Consider the following 14,787-nt stretch of genomic DNA (forward strand, 5'->3'; position numbering starts at 1 on the left):
CCTTCTCTGGGGTGATCCCACATGCCTCGGGGCAACGAAGCCCATGCACCACAACTACTGAGCCTGCGCTCTGGAGCCCGTGAGCCACAGCTACTGAAGCTCAAGTGCCCCAGAGCCCATGCTCTGCAACAAGAGAAGCCACCACAATGAGAAACCTGTGCACCACACCTGGAGAGTACCCCTACTCGCCACAACTGGAGAAAGCCCACACACGGAAAGAAGACCCAGCACAGCCAAAAACAAATAAGTAAATAAGTAAATAAAAACTCTAGAAAAAACTCCAAGACAAACAAGGCGTTCCTGTTTCAGCAATGTTTGCTCAAGAACCACTCTGAACAGCAGGTTCTTCTTCCTAAGCTCTTTTTCTCCTCATGACTTTCTGGCTTGATTCCATCTGGGTGAACCCCATTCTAGAAAAGGGCAACTTTTACTCCTATCAAATTACAGATTATTTGCTCATTAGGTGGTCCATCCCAAAAGTACAACAGATCCTCCTGACACACGCTATCTGGATACCTCAGGTCCTCTTGGGAGGAGCAGACAGGATCAGGGCAGGACGGCACAGGGGACGGATTACATAATGATCGATAGAGCAAACCGTCTTGAATACTCACCACATGCTGGTACCCTCTTTTCAATGTTACCATGTTTCACCTCAACTTAATCCTTAACGATGACCCACTGAAGTGGTGTAGAATGGATCGCATCATATAGATTGGGACATTAAAAACAGCAGAGCCAGGTTCTGCCCTGAGGCCAGTGTGGCTCTAGGTTCTGCAATTGTAGTCATGCCACTTACTGACTCTCCACACCCTCCTGACACACACAGGGTCGCCTGGCTAGCTACCATGGACAACGCTTGCAGTTGGTTTATTCGGGAGAAGCTTCAGAAAGATGTGCTACTTAAAATTAGATGTTCTTGCTGAAATTTACTATCATCAAGGGAGATTATTGTTGTCACTGTTTTAATATTTTCCCCACTCTGTGCACAGCCCTCCTGGGCCATATTTGTGCTGGGTTATCTTCTCAAGAAGATTCAGGTCTAGTCCTCCATCACCAATGAAGACAGCAAGTCGCCTAGCACTCAGGCATGTGAACAGTGCTGATAACTATTACAGACACTCAATGCTATCCCAACTGTAAATACAAGATTTTGTTGTTTGAAGCCACTGAGATTTAAAATTAAGTTATATCGCTCAGTCGTGTCCGACTCTTTGCAACCCCATGGGCTGTAGCCTACTAGGATCCTCTGTCTATGGGATTTTCCAGGCAAGAGTACTGGAGTGGGTTGCCATTTCCTTCTCCAGGGGATCCTCCTGACCCAGCAATCGAACCCGGGTTTCCCACATTGTAGGCAGACGCTTTACCGTCTGAGTTCCTAATGCAAAACTGAGGCTTCCCTGGTAGCTCAGATGGTAAAGAATCCACCTGCAATGCAGGAGACTCCGGGTTGATCCCTGGGTTGGGAAGATGCCCTGGAGAAGGGAATGGCAATCCACTCCAGTATACTTGCCTGGAGAATTCCACAGACAGGAGCCTGGCAGGCTACAGTCCATGGGGTCGCAAAGAGTTGGACAAAACTGAGCGACTTTTACTTTCACTTTAATCCAAAACTGGCCTGTCGTAACCAATACAGTTTGTTTCACTTTAAACGCATCTTCTGATAAAAGGCAATGTGTGCTCATTGTAAAAATAGAGACATCAGAAAAACATGGAACACGGAAAATGAAAATCCTGTTTCCACCCCTAGAACCACAGTTGTCTGGTGTTCACTAGTCTATATTTTACTATGTACATACTAATAGATAGATGGATGGATAGATATTATTTTAAAAAAACAAATGGAGGAGGACTTCCCTGGTGGTCCACTGGCTAAGACTCCATGCTCCCAATGCAGGTAGCCCAGATTCAATCCGTGGTCAGGGAACTAGATCCCACATACCATAACTAAGAGTTTCCATGCCACAGCTAAAGATCCCACATGCCTCAACTAAGCCCCAGGGCACCCAAATAAATAAATATTTTTAAAAAATGGAATCATAGCCTATATGCTCTTTTGATTCCTGCTTTTTTACTCAATAAAGCCAAGGCAGGTTTCCAAATCATCGCTTGGTGTATCCTCCTCTAGAGATCACTGCTGTCAAGACTGAGACTTGGGGCTACAAAATCACACCCCTGCCCAGCTTCTTGTTCCCCAGGGAAGGTTGCTCTCTGAAGCCCAGTCCTTTTTTCAGCTCCAGGGTCTAAGGCGATGCTCAGCTGCAAGAAGGAGGAGCTGAGTCGGCCTGAAAGGCAGCCTCCCCACCAGCTCAGAAGCATCATTGAAAAGCAAAAGGCGCAGAGGGAACTGTGGCTGGAAAGCAGGGTTTGCACCCTTGGCGTTCAGCTCCTTGGTTGCGTTAGGGTAATCGGAGGGGCTGTGCTGAAACTGGCCAGGAAGGGAAAGCTTTCCATTACTGATCTTCAAAGGGGGCCCAGATCTGCACTAGAAAGGCAGTGTGAACTCACGCCAGTGAGTCAGGCTCCTGCTGGGTTAACAAAGTATTGAAGTGCTGGGATTGGATGGGGGAGGGGGTTCCAGGCAAGAGCTCTTATGCCAGATGCCCAGTCTTTCAGGATATGGGGCTTGAAACTAAAAGGAATAATGATGGCTAACATCTAAGGAGCAGCACTCTGCTCCAGGCACTAGTTTTCTGGGGTTTACACACAATCATCATTTTCATTTTACGATCATCTGCTACCTCCAGTTTACTGAGAGATGAAATAACTTGTCCAAGGTCACACAGAACCCCACCCTCTCCCCTAGCTAATCTGACTCTCCTCTCCCAACCCCCAAGCTAGGATGCAAACCCCAGCCAGCTTCCCCACGAGAAGTGGGCCTTCTTTTTCTAGTTTTGCGTGCCTAGTTCCTGCTGCACCTGTCCTCAGAGTAGATCCTCAGCAAGTCTCTGCTTACTTAGTGGTGCATGAATGACGGGCTAAAAACCAAGAGGAGCTGGTACTGACCTAACTCGTCATGTGTCCTTAGGCCCATCCTTTCCCTGAACAGCCTCCGTGAGAAGGTCCTCCCTGCCCATGCACGGCTGTGAGAATGATTTGTGAGTCTTGTGAAAAGCAGGATGTGTGGCAAAATACAGACATTTATTAAGCACCTACTGTGTGCTCGGTCCTGTATTTGAACATGAAAAGGATAATCTCTGAAAAGTAAAAGCACTCAATAAATGGAACTGTTTCTGTTAGAGGGGTATGAGATCCACAAGACTTAATTACTGGATTATGGAGCTTTCTGTGGGGAAAAAAAGTTAAAAGCTAACATTAAAGGCAAGACTCAAAAGATAAAAGAAGAGAAGGTGGTTGCTGCTGGGACATGTGGCTTCCAGGAAAATCAATCAGACTTTCAATTATGCCCAGAGTCTCAATGCCCTCTTGGCCCAGGGAGCTATATTCAAGGAGCTCCGCATATTTCTTCCTGCTGTTTTGTGCCAGGGTTCAGAGTCAAACAACCTGGGCTCTGAGGACAGACAGGGGCTCTGGGAGAACTTCCTCTATCTCACTCCCCAGGCTGTCCCCCGCCTGACAGCAGACAGGCCTGACATTCCCTTATTTACTATCTCTTCTGAACTGTGGTTTCTAGTGTTGGCTAGATGGATCTCTCCTTCCCCCAAGCTCCTCTTATTACTTCTGCATCATCCTTATCTTGAACAATTGTCAGGGCTGATTCAGGGGCCTCAGACTGACCCCAGGGGAGAGACAAGCCCTGCCGATTCCATTAAGGGACAGATGTGGCTAGCCTGTAGTAATTACTCAGCCTGGTGGAAAAGGAATGTGCCAGCTCCAAAAATACCCGCCCACTGAGGATCAATCAGCACCTTGGCTGCTGGGACCCTGCATCATTGAGCAATTACTATTCTGCCTGCAGGGCAGAGTCAGCAGGTTGGGTGGGACAATGATTGTCCTTCAAATGGCCCATACTCAGCACTGAAGATGCTTCGCACAGAGACAATTGCTACCTGTAGGGGACAGAGAGGAACAGAGTGAAGTTTCTGAAAGCCACATCCACTTCTTGGAGAAAACTCTTCTAACTGATGAGTCTGGGACAGACTAAACTGAAGTGCTAATTGTCCCACCCCCATGAAAAGGATAATGTGGGTCTCACTGTACCGACGTGAACCAGTTTCTAAAATCTATCACCAACTAAAAGCAGCAAGTTGCAAAACTGTGCAAACACTTACTCCCATCAGTAGTTTATTAAGGAGCTCTGGATCTGGACCCACAGTCCTGACCCCATCCTCTCACTGTGTGACCTCAGGCAAGTTCCTTAAGCTCTCTGTGCCTCAGTTTCCTCATGGAAAACAAAGATAATAAGCGTACTGACTTCCCAGAGGCTCCAGACTTGGAGTAGACATCCCCTCACATTATAAATGGCAACCCACTCCAGTATTCTTGCCTGGAGAATCCCATGGACGGAGGAGCCTGGTAAGAGTCGGACACGACTGAGCGACTTCACTTCACTTCACTTCTGTGCTTACACACCTGCCTCCTTGGGAGACTGTGAGCTCTTCAAGGTCCAGCTCTTGGTTTTCTTATCCTTCCCAAGTGTCACTGCTATTGTTAGGGGAAGTACACTGACTGAAACCACCCACTTTGGCCAGGCACCATGGTAACCATTTGCATGCGTTGTTTTACGACAGGAGGTCCTGGTAAGGAACAGGGAACTAATAAGCCTCCACCAACTGGAAGAGTTCAGGAAAGGTCAAAAGGAGACACCACACGTCCAACCACCTCCCAGAATCCTTCTCTCTGGCATCTATCTTGGCTGAACAAAGGCATGCACCATCAGGAAGGACTCTCAGTCAGAATGATTGGCTAAAGACAACCTGGAAACTAAACCCATCACCATAAAACCCAAGACTGCGAGCCATGTGGCAGAACTGTTCTCCTGGGTTCCCTCACCCTACTGATCTCCACCCGGGTGCCCTTTCCCAATAAAATCTCTTGCTTTGTCAGCACATGTGTCTCCTTGGACAGTTCATTTCTGAGGGTTAGACAAGAGCCTAGTTTTGGGCCCTGGAAGGGGTCCCCCCTTCCTGCAACACTATGACAGTGAAATGAGATGATGTATGTAAAACCCTCAGTGTGGAGCTGGGGGTGCTAAATGCCCAGGGAATTTGGGTCCAGTGTTATTAGTCACTTGTTCATGCCCTTGCCAGGCCCAGAACAGGTGCTCAGGAGAAGCCAGTGAACTGAGCTGAAGAGCAGGCTGTGAGACTGAATATACACACAGACAATGGCCAGACCAAGTATAAAAATAGATCTGTGACCCACAACCTGCAGCATCCTGTCCAGGAAATTGTCCGGTTAGTAAAGCAACCACCCAGGAAGCTAGCCTTCTGTTAAGTCAGACTTGGAGGCAGTCAGACTACCATCTCCATCAACTATCCAGGAAGCCAAATAACATCCTCTGTAACAGTTGGCCTCAAATGGCCAGAACTTGATTACTGAGTTTCCCTAATGTTTATCCCAATATTCCATTTAGGACCAAGAGGAGACAGCCAGAAGTACATCCTAAGCAATCACACAGGAGGCCCTGCAGCCAGCTGGCCCGCCTGCCTCCAGCTTCCCTGGGCTCCCAGCCTGCCTTCAGACACACCTGAAGCCTTCTCCCTTTCATCCACTATAAATCCTTCCCACTCCTCTGTCTGCCTTTGACTCCCTGCTAAATCCAAGTGACAGTGGCTGAATCCCTGGCTAGAGCAAGCTCTGAATGAAACGCCTCTGCTGGTTCTCACTTGGATGGTCTTTGTTTCTGCAGGTGTGTCTTGGACACCTCTGGCCTGGCAGACTCAGGATACACTCAATAAAAAGACCTGAATGACTTGCATCGGGAGGAAGTGGAGAGATGGGAACATGGGAGGAGGAGACAGGCCAGAGGAGCCACAACCAGACCTAGGGACCCACTCTCAGCAGAGCCTACTTGCCCTTTGGACAGATACGATCTGTGCCATTGTCCATCTCAGATCTTGCTTTTTCCCACTATAAGTTGGGTGAAAGATGTCAAGGAGATGTAACCATTAAAGACAACCCTGGTTGCCCAGTGGTTAGGACCTAGCACTTCCACTGCAGAGGGTGGCAGGCGGGGCACAAGTTGGATTCCTGATTGGGGAACTAAGATCCTGCCTGCTGCATGATGTGGCTAAAAAATAAAGTGAAAAAAAAAAAAAAGACCATCCAACTTCAAACGGGCCATGACTCCAGCAAAAGAAGTGTCCAGAGTACCCACAGGAGACCACGTGACAGGCACAGGCATGGAGTAAGCAGGCCGCTCTCTCCCCAACACTGAGGCAGCCAACCTTCTCTGTCAAGAACCCACAAGAGGATGCTAGCAGGAGATGAGAAGCCCAGAAAAGCCTATTCAAGCCTCCTTGTCACACTTGAAAGGAAAAGGTTTTTCTATTTGAAAGAGAAACCAGAATAAAGGTTGGGACCCAGAGCCGTCACTGTGGAAGCCAGGTGAGTCTCTCCGCTCCAGCCCCTCTATTCCTGGTCACCCTCCCTGGGCCCACTGCTGCCTCTGTGAAATCCAATCGCTGGGCACACCGGGGCCTTCTCTTTGTAATCCAAGGTAGTATAGGGGAGGCAGGTGTACCAGAGCACAGGAGGGAGGGCAAACAGCATCCTTCTACAGACCTCTGATGGAAGGGTATCACGGTAAGTACATTTTTACGACTGACTCATGGAAGGGTATCATGGTAAGCATATTTTCACAACTGAGGCACAAATGTAGGGCCCCTGAGTGTATTTCTCTGGTACTTGCTGCTGTGTCTCCAGGAAAGGGCCTGCTCACTCATTCCACAAGGTGCTGCCAAATGTCAAGTCCTCTCCAGGAGGCCCCTGAGCTAACTAATGCAGGTGGTCTGGAAAGGCAATCCCGCCTGCAGAGTGGGTAACGTGAGTGTCCTGCTAGAAGACCTTGGACACATCACTTCTTTCCCTGACCTTCCTTTTCCACTGTGAGATGAGATGGCAGAAACAGCTCTAATATTTTATGGGAGATTCTCTCAACTGGCTAAGTCTAACTTGCAAAATGTTTTTACGTTAAAGTAAAAATGGATAAATTTCACATAAAGATCCATCTTTCTAGCTTCAATTGAATAAAATATTCAGAACAATCCCAGGGACTTTCCTGATGGTCCGGAGGTTAAGACTCCACACTTTCACTGCAGGAGGCACAGGTTTGATCCCCAGTTGGGGAGCTAAGTTCCCACATGCTGCCTGATGTGGCCAAAAAATAGAAGAAGGAAAAAAAGAACACTCCCGTGGCACGTCTGGTAGAAGCTGAGCAGGGCAGGTACCAGTTGGCCACAGTACCCACCACTCCTTCTTATCATTACCAATCTGAGTCGCTCATAACTTACATGCTAGTCTCTTTGGCATTTCAGTTCAGTTCAGTTTGGCATTTGCGTTGGTCTAAACTATGGTCTCAATTTTGGCTGCCTGCACTTTAGAACGATTGATTTAGGTTTTAACAGGTGCCTCTACCCAGACCCACACCCAGACATTCTGATTCAGTGGGTCTTGGGGTAAAGCCGAGGCAAATCGATTCTAATTTCAGCCAGGCTGACAGTTGCTGGTCCAAGGGCCCCCCTGGCTGGAAGGACCCATCTCACCTGTGTAAAGAAGCAGCCACCAGAAAAGGAAGGATGGTAAAATGGTCCTGGTGAAAACCATCCACAGATGCTCCTGGGGAAACATGTCTTGCCCTGGGATTCCTTGACTCACCCCTCATCATAAGCATTTTAATATTTTAAACACAAATGCAATGAGCTTTGTGAGCTTCAGTCAGAAACGACCACACAGATCAATCCCTCCTCCCGGCCCTTGTGTCTGCACCCAGCCCAGGTCCCGCCTGTAGCTTTCTCCCGAGCCGCTGGCCAAGCTGCTTTCTGTCCCTGGCCCAGGTTTGCCAATTCATGCTTTCCTCTCCTCTCTGGGCTCCGCCAGAGTCCACATCTCCTATGGGAAGCTGCAGGAAATAAGCTGTTCAGGTCCCTCAGATTCCATCAGCAGCATTCTACATACTGGTTTCTCTAAACAGACTCTAAGACCCCTTTCATGCCCCTAACAGAGAATTCCAGAAGGCAGGAATCACTTCTTCTGTGCCCTCCCCAATTCTCTCTCCCACCCCACCATTTCACAAACACACACCAAGCCCCCAGGCTGCAGCTCCACCCCACAGGTCACTGGGCTGAGCAGCAGTGAACTCCCGCAGAAGGACGAAGGAGCAGGGAGTGGACACGCAGTGGCCACTGCATTCTGCTCCTCCATCCGGAGGAGAAATTTCATATGCATCATAACGCCCGCCTGTCAGCCTCCTGCTCATCTCTCTGCCAAGCACCCAAGTCCACTTGCTCTGTGTGTGCACAGCAGAGAAAACAACATCCCTGACATGTCACTCCTGAACTGAAAAAGCAACATGGGAAAACAGTGCTAGATTGGCAGGGTGCAGAAGGGGGCTTGTTAACAAGTCTACCGAGAAAAAACTACTCCAGAGCTGCAAGACCCCAAATACCCTGCTGGTCTATTCAAAACAAAAGAATCACTCCAGGACCCACAGCCTTAACCATGAGTCAATCTGATTCACAGCCAGCTAGAGGTAGGGGAGATATCCAGGCTGCATGGAGGACACGGGTCCACCCTTAAAGGCCCTCCTTGGGAACTGTTTCCTGAGACCAGCTGACCAGGGGACCAGCCCTGGTGACAGTTCCCAGAGAGGGTCGGAGCCTTCAGGGTAAGAGCCGGAATGCCCTCCCAGCCTACCTCGGAGCTGACAGAATGTGGTCATGAACTTGCTGGTGAGGGCCTTGAGCTCGTTGTTGGCCAGCGTGATGAGGTGAATCTGGTCAGTGACATTTCGCAGGACCTTGTAGATGCCAACGGGGAAGGAAACCAGCTTGCACTCGGCCAGGTCTGCAGTCAAAGGACAAAGACCAGAGTTAGCAGCCACAGTTGACCACAGACTTGCCCCCAACCCCAAAGACCCTGACCCTGTCTCTCCTACTGCCTCCCTTCTCCCCCACCTTCCCTGTGCCAGGCTCACGACCTTCTCCTCTTTCCTCCAAGAGCCTTCATTACCATTCACCACACTTGTCCCCATCTAGCGCCCTAAGCTTAGGGCTGATTCTAGCACGTTCTCTAATAGCACAGCCTGCTAGCCAGAATGCAGAAGGCAGAGCTCTGCCAGCACACCGATGACCAGGCCACATGGCCGTGTGCCTGAGGCCCTGCAGGACCCACATGTCCCTCCGGGATCATCAGACTCGACAGCGAAGTCACAGTCTTAAGAGTGCTTTATAACAGTCTACTTCTGTGAAAAGAGGCAATTCACACAGACTTTGTGGTTTGACCTTCTTCCCTGTCCTGTCACTCTGAAAATAGGTCTGTCCAAGAGGCAGCAGGGAAGCCTCTCTGAAGAATAGTCTGGTAGTTCTTTGAATGGTTAAACCTAGTTAGCACATGACCCAGCAATTCCACTCCTGGGTGTATATCTGGGAAAGATGAAACCATGTGTCCACACAAAACAGTACACATATTCACAGCAGCATTACTCGTGTTGTTGTTGTCCAGTTGCTAAATCATGTCTGACTCTTTGTGACCCCAGGGACTGCATCACACCAGGCTCGCCTGTCCTTCACTAACAGTGTGCTCAAACTCATGTCCATTGAGACAGTGATACTATCTAACTATCTGATCCTCGCATTATTCATAATAGCCAAAAAATGGAAACAACTCATGTGTCCATCCACAGATGAACAGATAAAATGTGGTATATTCATTGTGTTTGGCGGGCTTCCCTGGTGGCTCAGAGGGTAAAGCGTCTGCCAGCAAAGTGGGAGACCCGGGTTTGATCCCTGGGTTGGGAAGATCCCCTGGAGAAGGAAATGGCAACCCACTCTAGTACTCTTGCCTGGGAAATCCCATGGATGGAGAAGCCTGTAGGCTATGGTAGGCTACAGTCTACGGGGTCGCAGAGAGTCAGACATGACTGAGCGACTTCACTTTCACTTTCATTTTGTTTGGCAACAGAAAGGAATAAAATACCAATATATACTGTTGTTGTTTAGTCGCTAAATCATATCTGACTCTTTGCGACCCCAGGGACTGTAGCTCACCAGGCTCCTCTGTCCATGGGATTTCCCAGGCAAGAATACTAGAGTGGGTTGCCATTTCCTTCTCCAGGGATATTCCTGATCCAGGGGTCGAACCCGCATCTCCTGGTTGGGGGGAGGATTCTTTACCATTAAGCCATAGATGGGCCTTAAAAACACAGTGGTAAGTCAAAGAAGCCAATCACCAAGGACAATATGCTGTATAAGGCCATTTACATGAAAGGTCCAGAACAGGCAAATGTAAAGACGGGATGTAGATTATTGGTTACCCAGGGCTGGGGGTACTGAGGGGTGAGGGGTTTCTTTGCAGGGGTATGTTCTACAATTGAATGCGGTGATAGTTGCACACTGAATATACTCAAACCACTGAACTGTATACCTTAAACGGATGGACTATATGGTATGTGAATTATATCTCAATAAAGCTGTTTCATATATACGGCAGCAGAGAGACATTGACAGTATGGAGGCTCGGAAATTAGCTGTCCAGCTCATCTAAGTCACTTACCTTTGCTGAGTCTCAGTTTTCCCATCTTTAAAATGGGGGCATCATTGTCTACCTAGTAAGGCTGTCAGGAAAAGTAAATATCATTGAAAGTACTCAGTGGGGCTTTCCTGGTGGCTCAGTGGTAAAGAATTCACCTGCCAAAGCAGGAGACACAAGTTCCATCCCTGACCTGAGAAGATCCCACCTGCCACAGAGCAACTAAGCCCGTGCCCCACAACTCAAGACTGTACTCTAGGGCCTGGGAGCTGTAACTGCTGAGCCCACATGCCACAACTACTGAAGCTGGTGCACCCTGGAGCCCGTGCTCAGCAACAAGAGACGCACCACAAAGAGGCCTGTGCACTGCAGCTGGAGAGTAGACCCCACTCATCGCAACTAGAGAAAAGCCTTTGGAGCAGTGAAGACCCAGCACAGCCAAAAATAAATAAAATGACATTTTAATACAGTACTCAATATACTAACCAAGTGCCTAGCAGACAAATAGTGGGGCTACTACAAGTGTTTCCCTACTCACCTTCTACTTTGCCCTCCCCTTCACATCCTACCCACACTGCTCCATGCTTCAAGGCCAGGTTCCACCTCTTCTAGAAGTCTTTCTGGAGCCCCGCATTACTGGTGATTGCCCCCAGTGCCAGGAGCACTCACTGACTCAGACAGCACTGATCCATCCCTCAGCACACTGTGGTCTTTTCCCTCAAGAGGCCAGACTTCCCCAGGACTCTAAGCCTTTGAAGCTTGTTCCAAAATTAATACACAAAATTCAATAACATTCCTATATGCCAACAATAAAAAACAGCTTTTAAAGATCTTATTCTGTGAAGAAAGTCAGACAGAGAACAAATCTTTCTCAGTTATATGAGTATGATATCACTTATATGTGGAATTTTAAAAAACGGTACAACTAAACGTATTTACAAAACAGAAATAGAGTCACAGATGTAGAAAACAATCTTATGGCCATGGGGTGAGGGGCGTGGAGAAGAGGGATAAATTGAGATTGGGATTGACATATACACACTACTATATGTAAAACATATAATTAATAAGGACCTACTGAATAGCATAGAGAATTCTACTCAGTACTCTGTAAGGGCTTATATGGGGAAAGAATCTGAAAAAGAGTGGATATATGTTCATACATAACTGACTCACTTTGCAGTACAGCAGAAACTAACACAACATCATAAATCAACTATACTCCAATAAATTTTTTTTTAATTCATATTTTAAAGTATGCTAAAGAGGAGAAGACAGGGAGAAAGGAAGAAAGGGAGGGAGGGAAGGAGGAAAGAAGAAAGAAAAGATCCTATTTTAAACAGCAGCAATAATGCAAAGTCTATTTAGTTCAGTTCAGTTCAGTTGCTCAGTTGTGTCCGACTCCCTGCAACCCCATGAATCGCAGCACCCCAGGCCTCCCTGTCCATCACCAACTCCGGGAGTCCACCCAAACTCATGTCTATTGAGTCGGTGATGCCATCCGCCATCTCATCCTCTGTCGTCCCCTTCTCCTCCCGCCCCCAATCCTTCTCAGCATCAGGGTCTTTTCCAATGAGTCAACTCTTTGCATGAGGTGGCCAAAGTACTGGAGTTTCAGCTTCAGCATCAGTCCTTCCAATGAACACCCAGGACTGATCTCCTTTAGGATGGACTGGTTGGATCTCCTTACTGTCCAAAGGCCTCTCAAGAGTCTTCCCCAACACCACAGTTCAAAAGCATCAATTCTTCGGCATTCAGCTTTCTTCACAGTCCAACTCTCACAGCCATACATGACCACTGGAAAAACCATCTAGACAGACTTTTGTTGGCAAAGTAGACAGACTTTTGTTGGCAAAGTAATGTCTCTGCTTTTCAATATGCTATCTAGGTTGGTCATAACTTTCCTTCCAAGGAGTAAGCGTCTTTTAATTTCAGGGCTGCAATCACCATCTGCAGTGATTTTGGAGCCCCAAAATTAAGTCTGATACTGTTTCTACTGTTTCCCTATCTATTTGCCATGAAGTGATGGGACCAGATGCCATGATCTTAGTTTTCTGAATGCTGAGCTTTAAGCCAACATTTCCACTCTCCTCTTTCACTTTCATCAAGAGGCTTTTTAGTTCCTCTTCACTTTCTGCCATAAGGGTGGTGTTATCTGCATATCTGATAGAAATAATAAAAACTGAAGCCCTTCACCCTTACCTGCCTCACAGAATGTCTACTCTGACTCTAATAGCAGCTCCAATGTCACCTCCTCCACAAAGCCTTCCCTGACAACCCTAAGCTCCAGTCCTTGAGTCTTATATGGTGTGAAAGAGACCTCTTCACCCGGTACTGTATTAACTTACTTTCCCAGTGGAGTAGGAAGACCCCCAGAGAACATTACCAGCAGAGATGGGCCAGGCTCAATGGGCAGGACAGAGTTACTGGTGACCTCACTGAGCTGGTCTGAGAAAAGAAAGGGGACGAATGGGGGTAAGGGCAAAAACCCAAAAGACCGAGGAACCAGAGAGGTAGAACATCCCATTAAGTGTCTTTAGGGACTCCCCTGGTGGTCCAGTGGTTGGGACTCTGCACTTCCACTGCAGGGGGCCCAGGTTCAATCACTGGTCAAGGAACTAAGATCCCGCAAGCCCCGAGGCTCAATAAAAAAAAATTTAAAAAGTGTCTTTACTGTTTCCTCTGGTCCAGGGCTATGCTAGGTGACCCTAGCCTGGCTGCTGTCCAATGTCAGGAACCTGTTCTTAGATTAGTGAGATGGGGTTTGCAGAAGAGACTGCAAAGTCTTACGGGGAGGAATGAATGCCAGAGGTCAGACTTTCAGTAAAAAGAGATTGAGGACTGGATCAGCCCTGCAGGCTCAAACTTTGGGGCAAGTTGAGGATTCTAGAAAAAGCAAACCTTTCCAAACAATGAGCCCCCTAGTACTTTGTGCCAGATGCTCAAAGGTCTAGAAAGGTTTCTTGTAGTTATAAATCATAACAGCCCCTGTGGATAAAATCAATGGATCTCAGACCTGCTGAGAACAACAAGGAAAGTGTCAGAAGCTTTCCCTTTAAAACAAAGAACAAAATAAAGATGCCTTCCATCATCAGTATCCCTAAATATGGTCATAGACATTCTGGCCAAAGAAATAGAAAGCATAAACATCAGAAACAGATAAAATGATGATTATGTGTATATGACATGACTGCATAACCTCAACAAAGCAGTCATCTGACAAGGTACACAAATTAAAAAGATCTCAGCAAAATGGCTAATCAAACTAAACATGCAAAGTTCAATAATATCCCTAAATGCCTACAGTAAATATAGTTTCAAGGATCCTATTCCAAACAGAAATGTAATATAAAATATAGAGCTCAAAAATACAGAAAAATAAAAAAGTTTTAAATAATAAAACAAAATATAGAGCTAATCATAATGGAAAATACATTTGACCAATATTAAGAAAAGTAGGAAAGTTCACAAATATATTTTTAAAAATAGGTTTGTACATTGAAGATATATAACATTCATTGACAACAAGTCAAAATACTGTAATAATGGTGATTTTTTTAAGAAGTTAAATTATAGGTTGTTTAATGCAATTCTGACTCAAATACCCAAAAGTTTTTTTTTTTTTAACTTGATGAAATGGTTTTAAATCTCAACTAGGGAATAAGCAAGCAAAACTCTCTAAAAGAGAAAAAGTAGGGAGATAATCAATTTTATAAGGCTGCAGGGATTAAAACAGAGGGTAATAGGAAAAAAGATCATATAAAGAAAATCTACAGGCCAGAAAATACAGCCCCTAATTTCAGTTCAGTTTAGTTCAGTTGCTCAGTCGTGTCAGACTCTTGCGACCCCATGGACAACAGCACGCCAGGCCTCCCTGTCCATCACCAACTCCCAGAGTTTACCCAAACTCATGTCCATGGAGTCAGTGATGCCATCCAGCCATCTCATCCTCTGTCATCCCCTTCTCCTCCTGCCCTCAATCTTTCCCAGCATCAGGGTCTTTTCAAATGAGTCGGCTCTTCGAATCAGTTTGGCAAAGTATTGGAGTTTCAGCTTCAGCATCAGTCCTTCCAATGAACACTCAGGACTGATCTCCTTTAGGATGGACTGGTTGGACCTCCTTGCAGTCCAAGGGCT

The 14,787-nt window shown here is 47.0% G+C and overlaps 1 protein-coding gene across 3 annotated transcripts in view; it reads right to left on the bottom strand.

The window, feature by feature from the left end:
• The window catches only part of LRRC20 (leucine rich repeat containing 20), a 72,920-nt gene that overhangs the window by 27,241 nt on the left and 30,892 nt on the right, over nt 1-14,787 (bottom strand). For all 3 annotated transcript variants that reach the window (XM_010852225.1, XM_010852226.1, XM_010852224.1), the window contains one exon: nt 8,818-8,967. In XM_010852225.1, coding sequence (XP_010850527.1) covers nt 8,818-8,967 — 150 coding nt within the window. The remainder of the gene's footprint in view (nt 1-8,817; nt 8,968-14,787) is intronic.

The sequence above is a fragment of the Bison bison genome, unplaced genomic scaffold, assembly GCF_000754665.1.
Source record: "Bison bison bison isolate TAMUID 2011002044 unplaced genomic scaffold, Bison_UMD1.0 scf7180017864309, whole genome shotgun sequence".
Taxonomy (NCBI): Eukaryota; Metazoa; Chordata; class Mammalia; order Artiodactyla; family Bovidae; genus Bison; species Bison bison.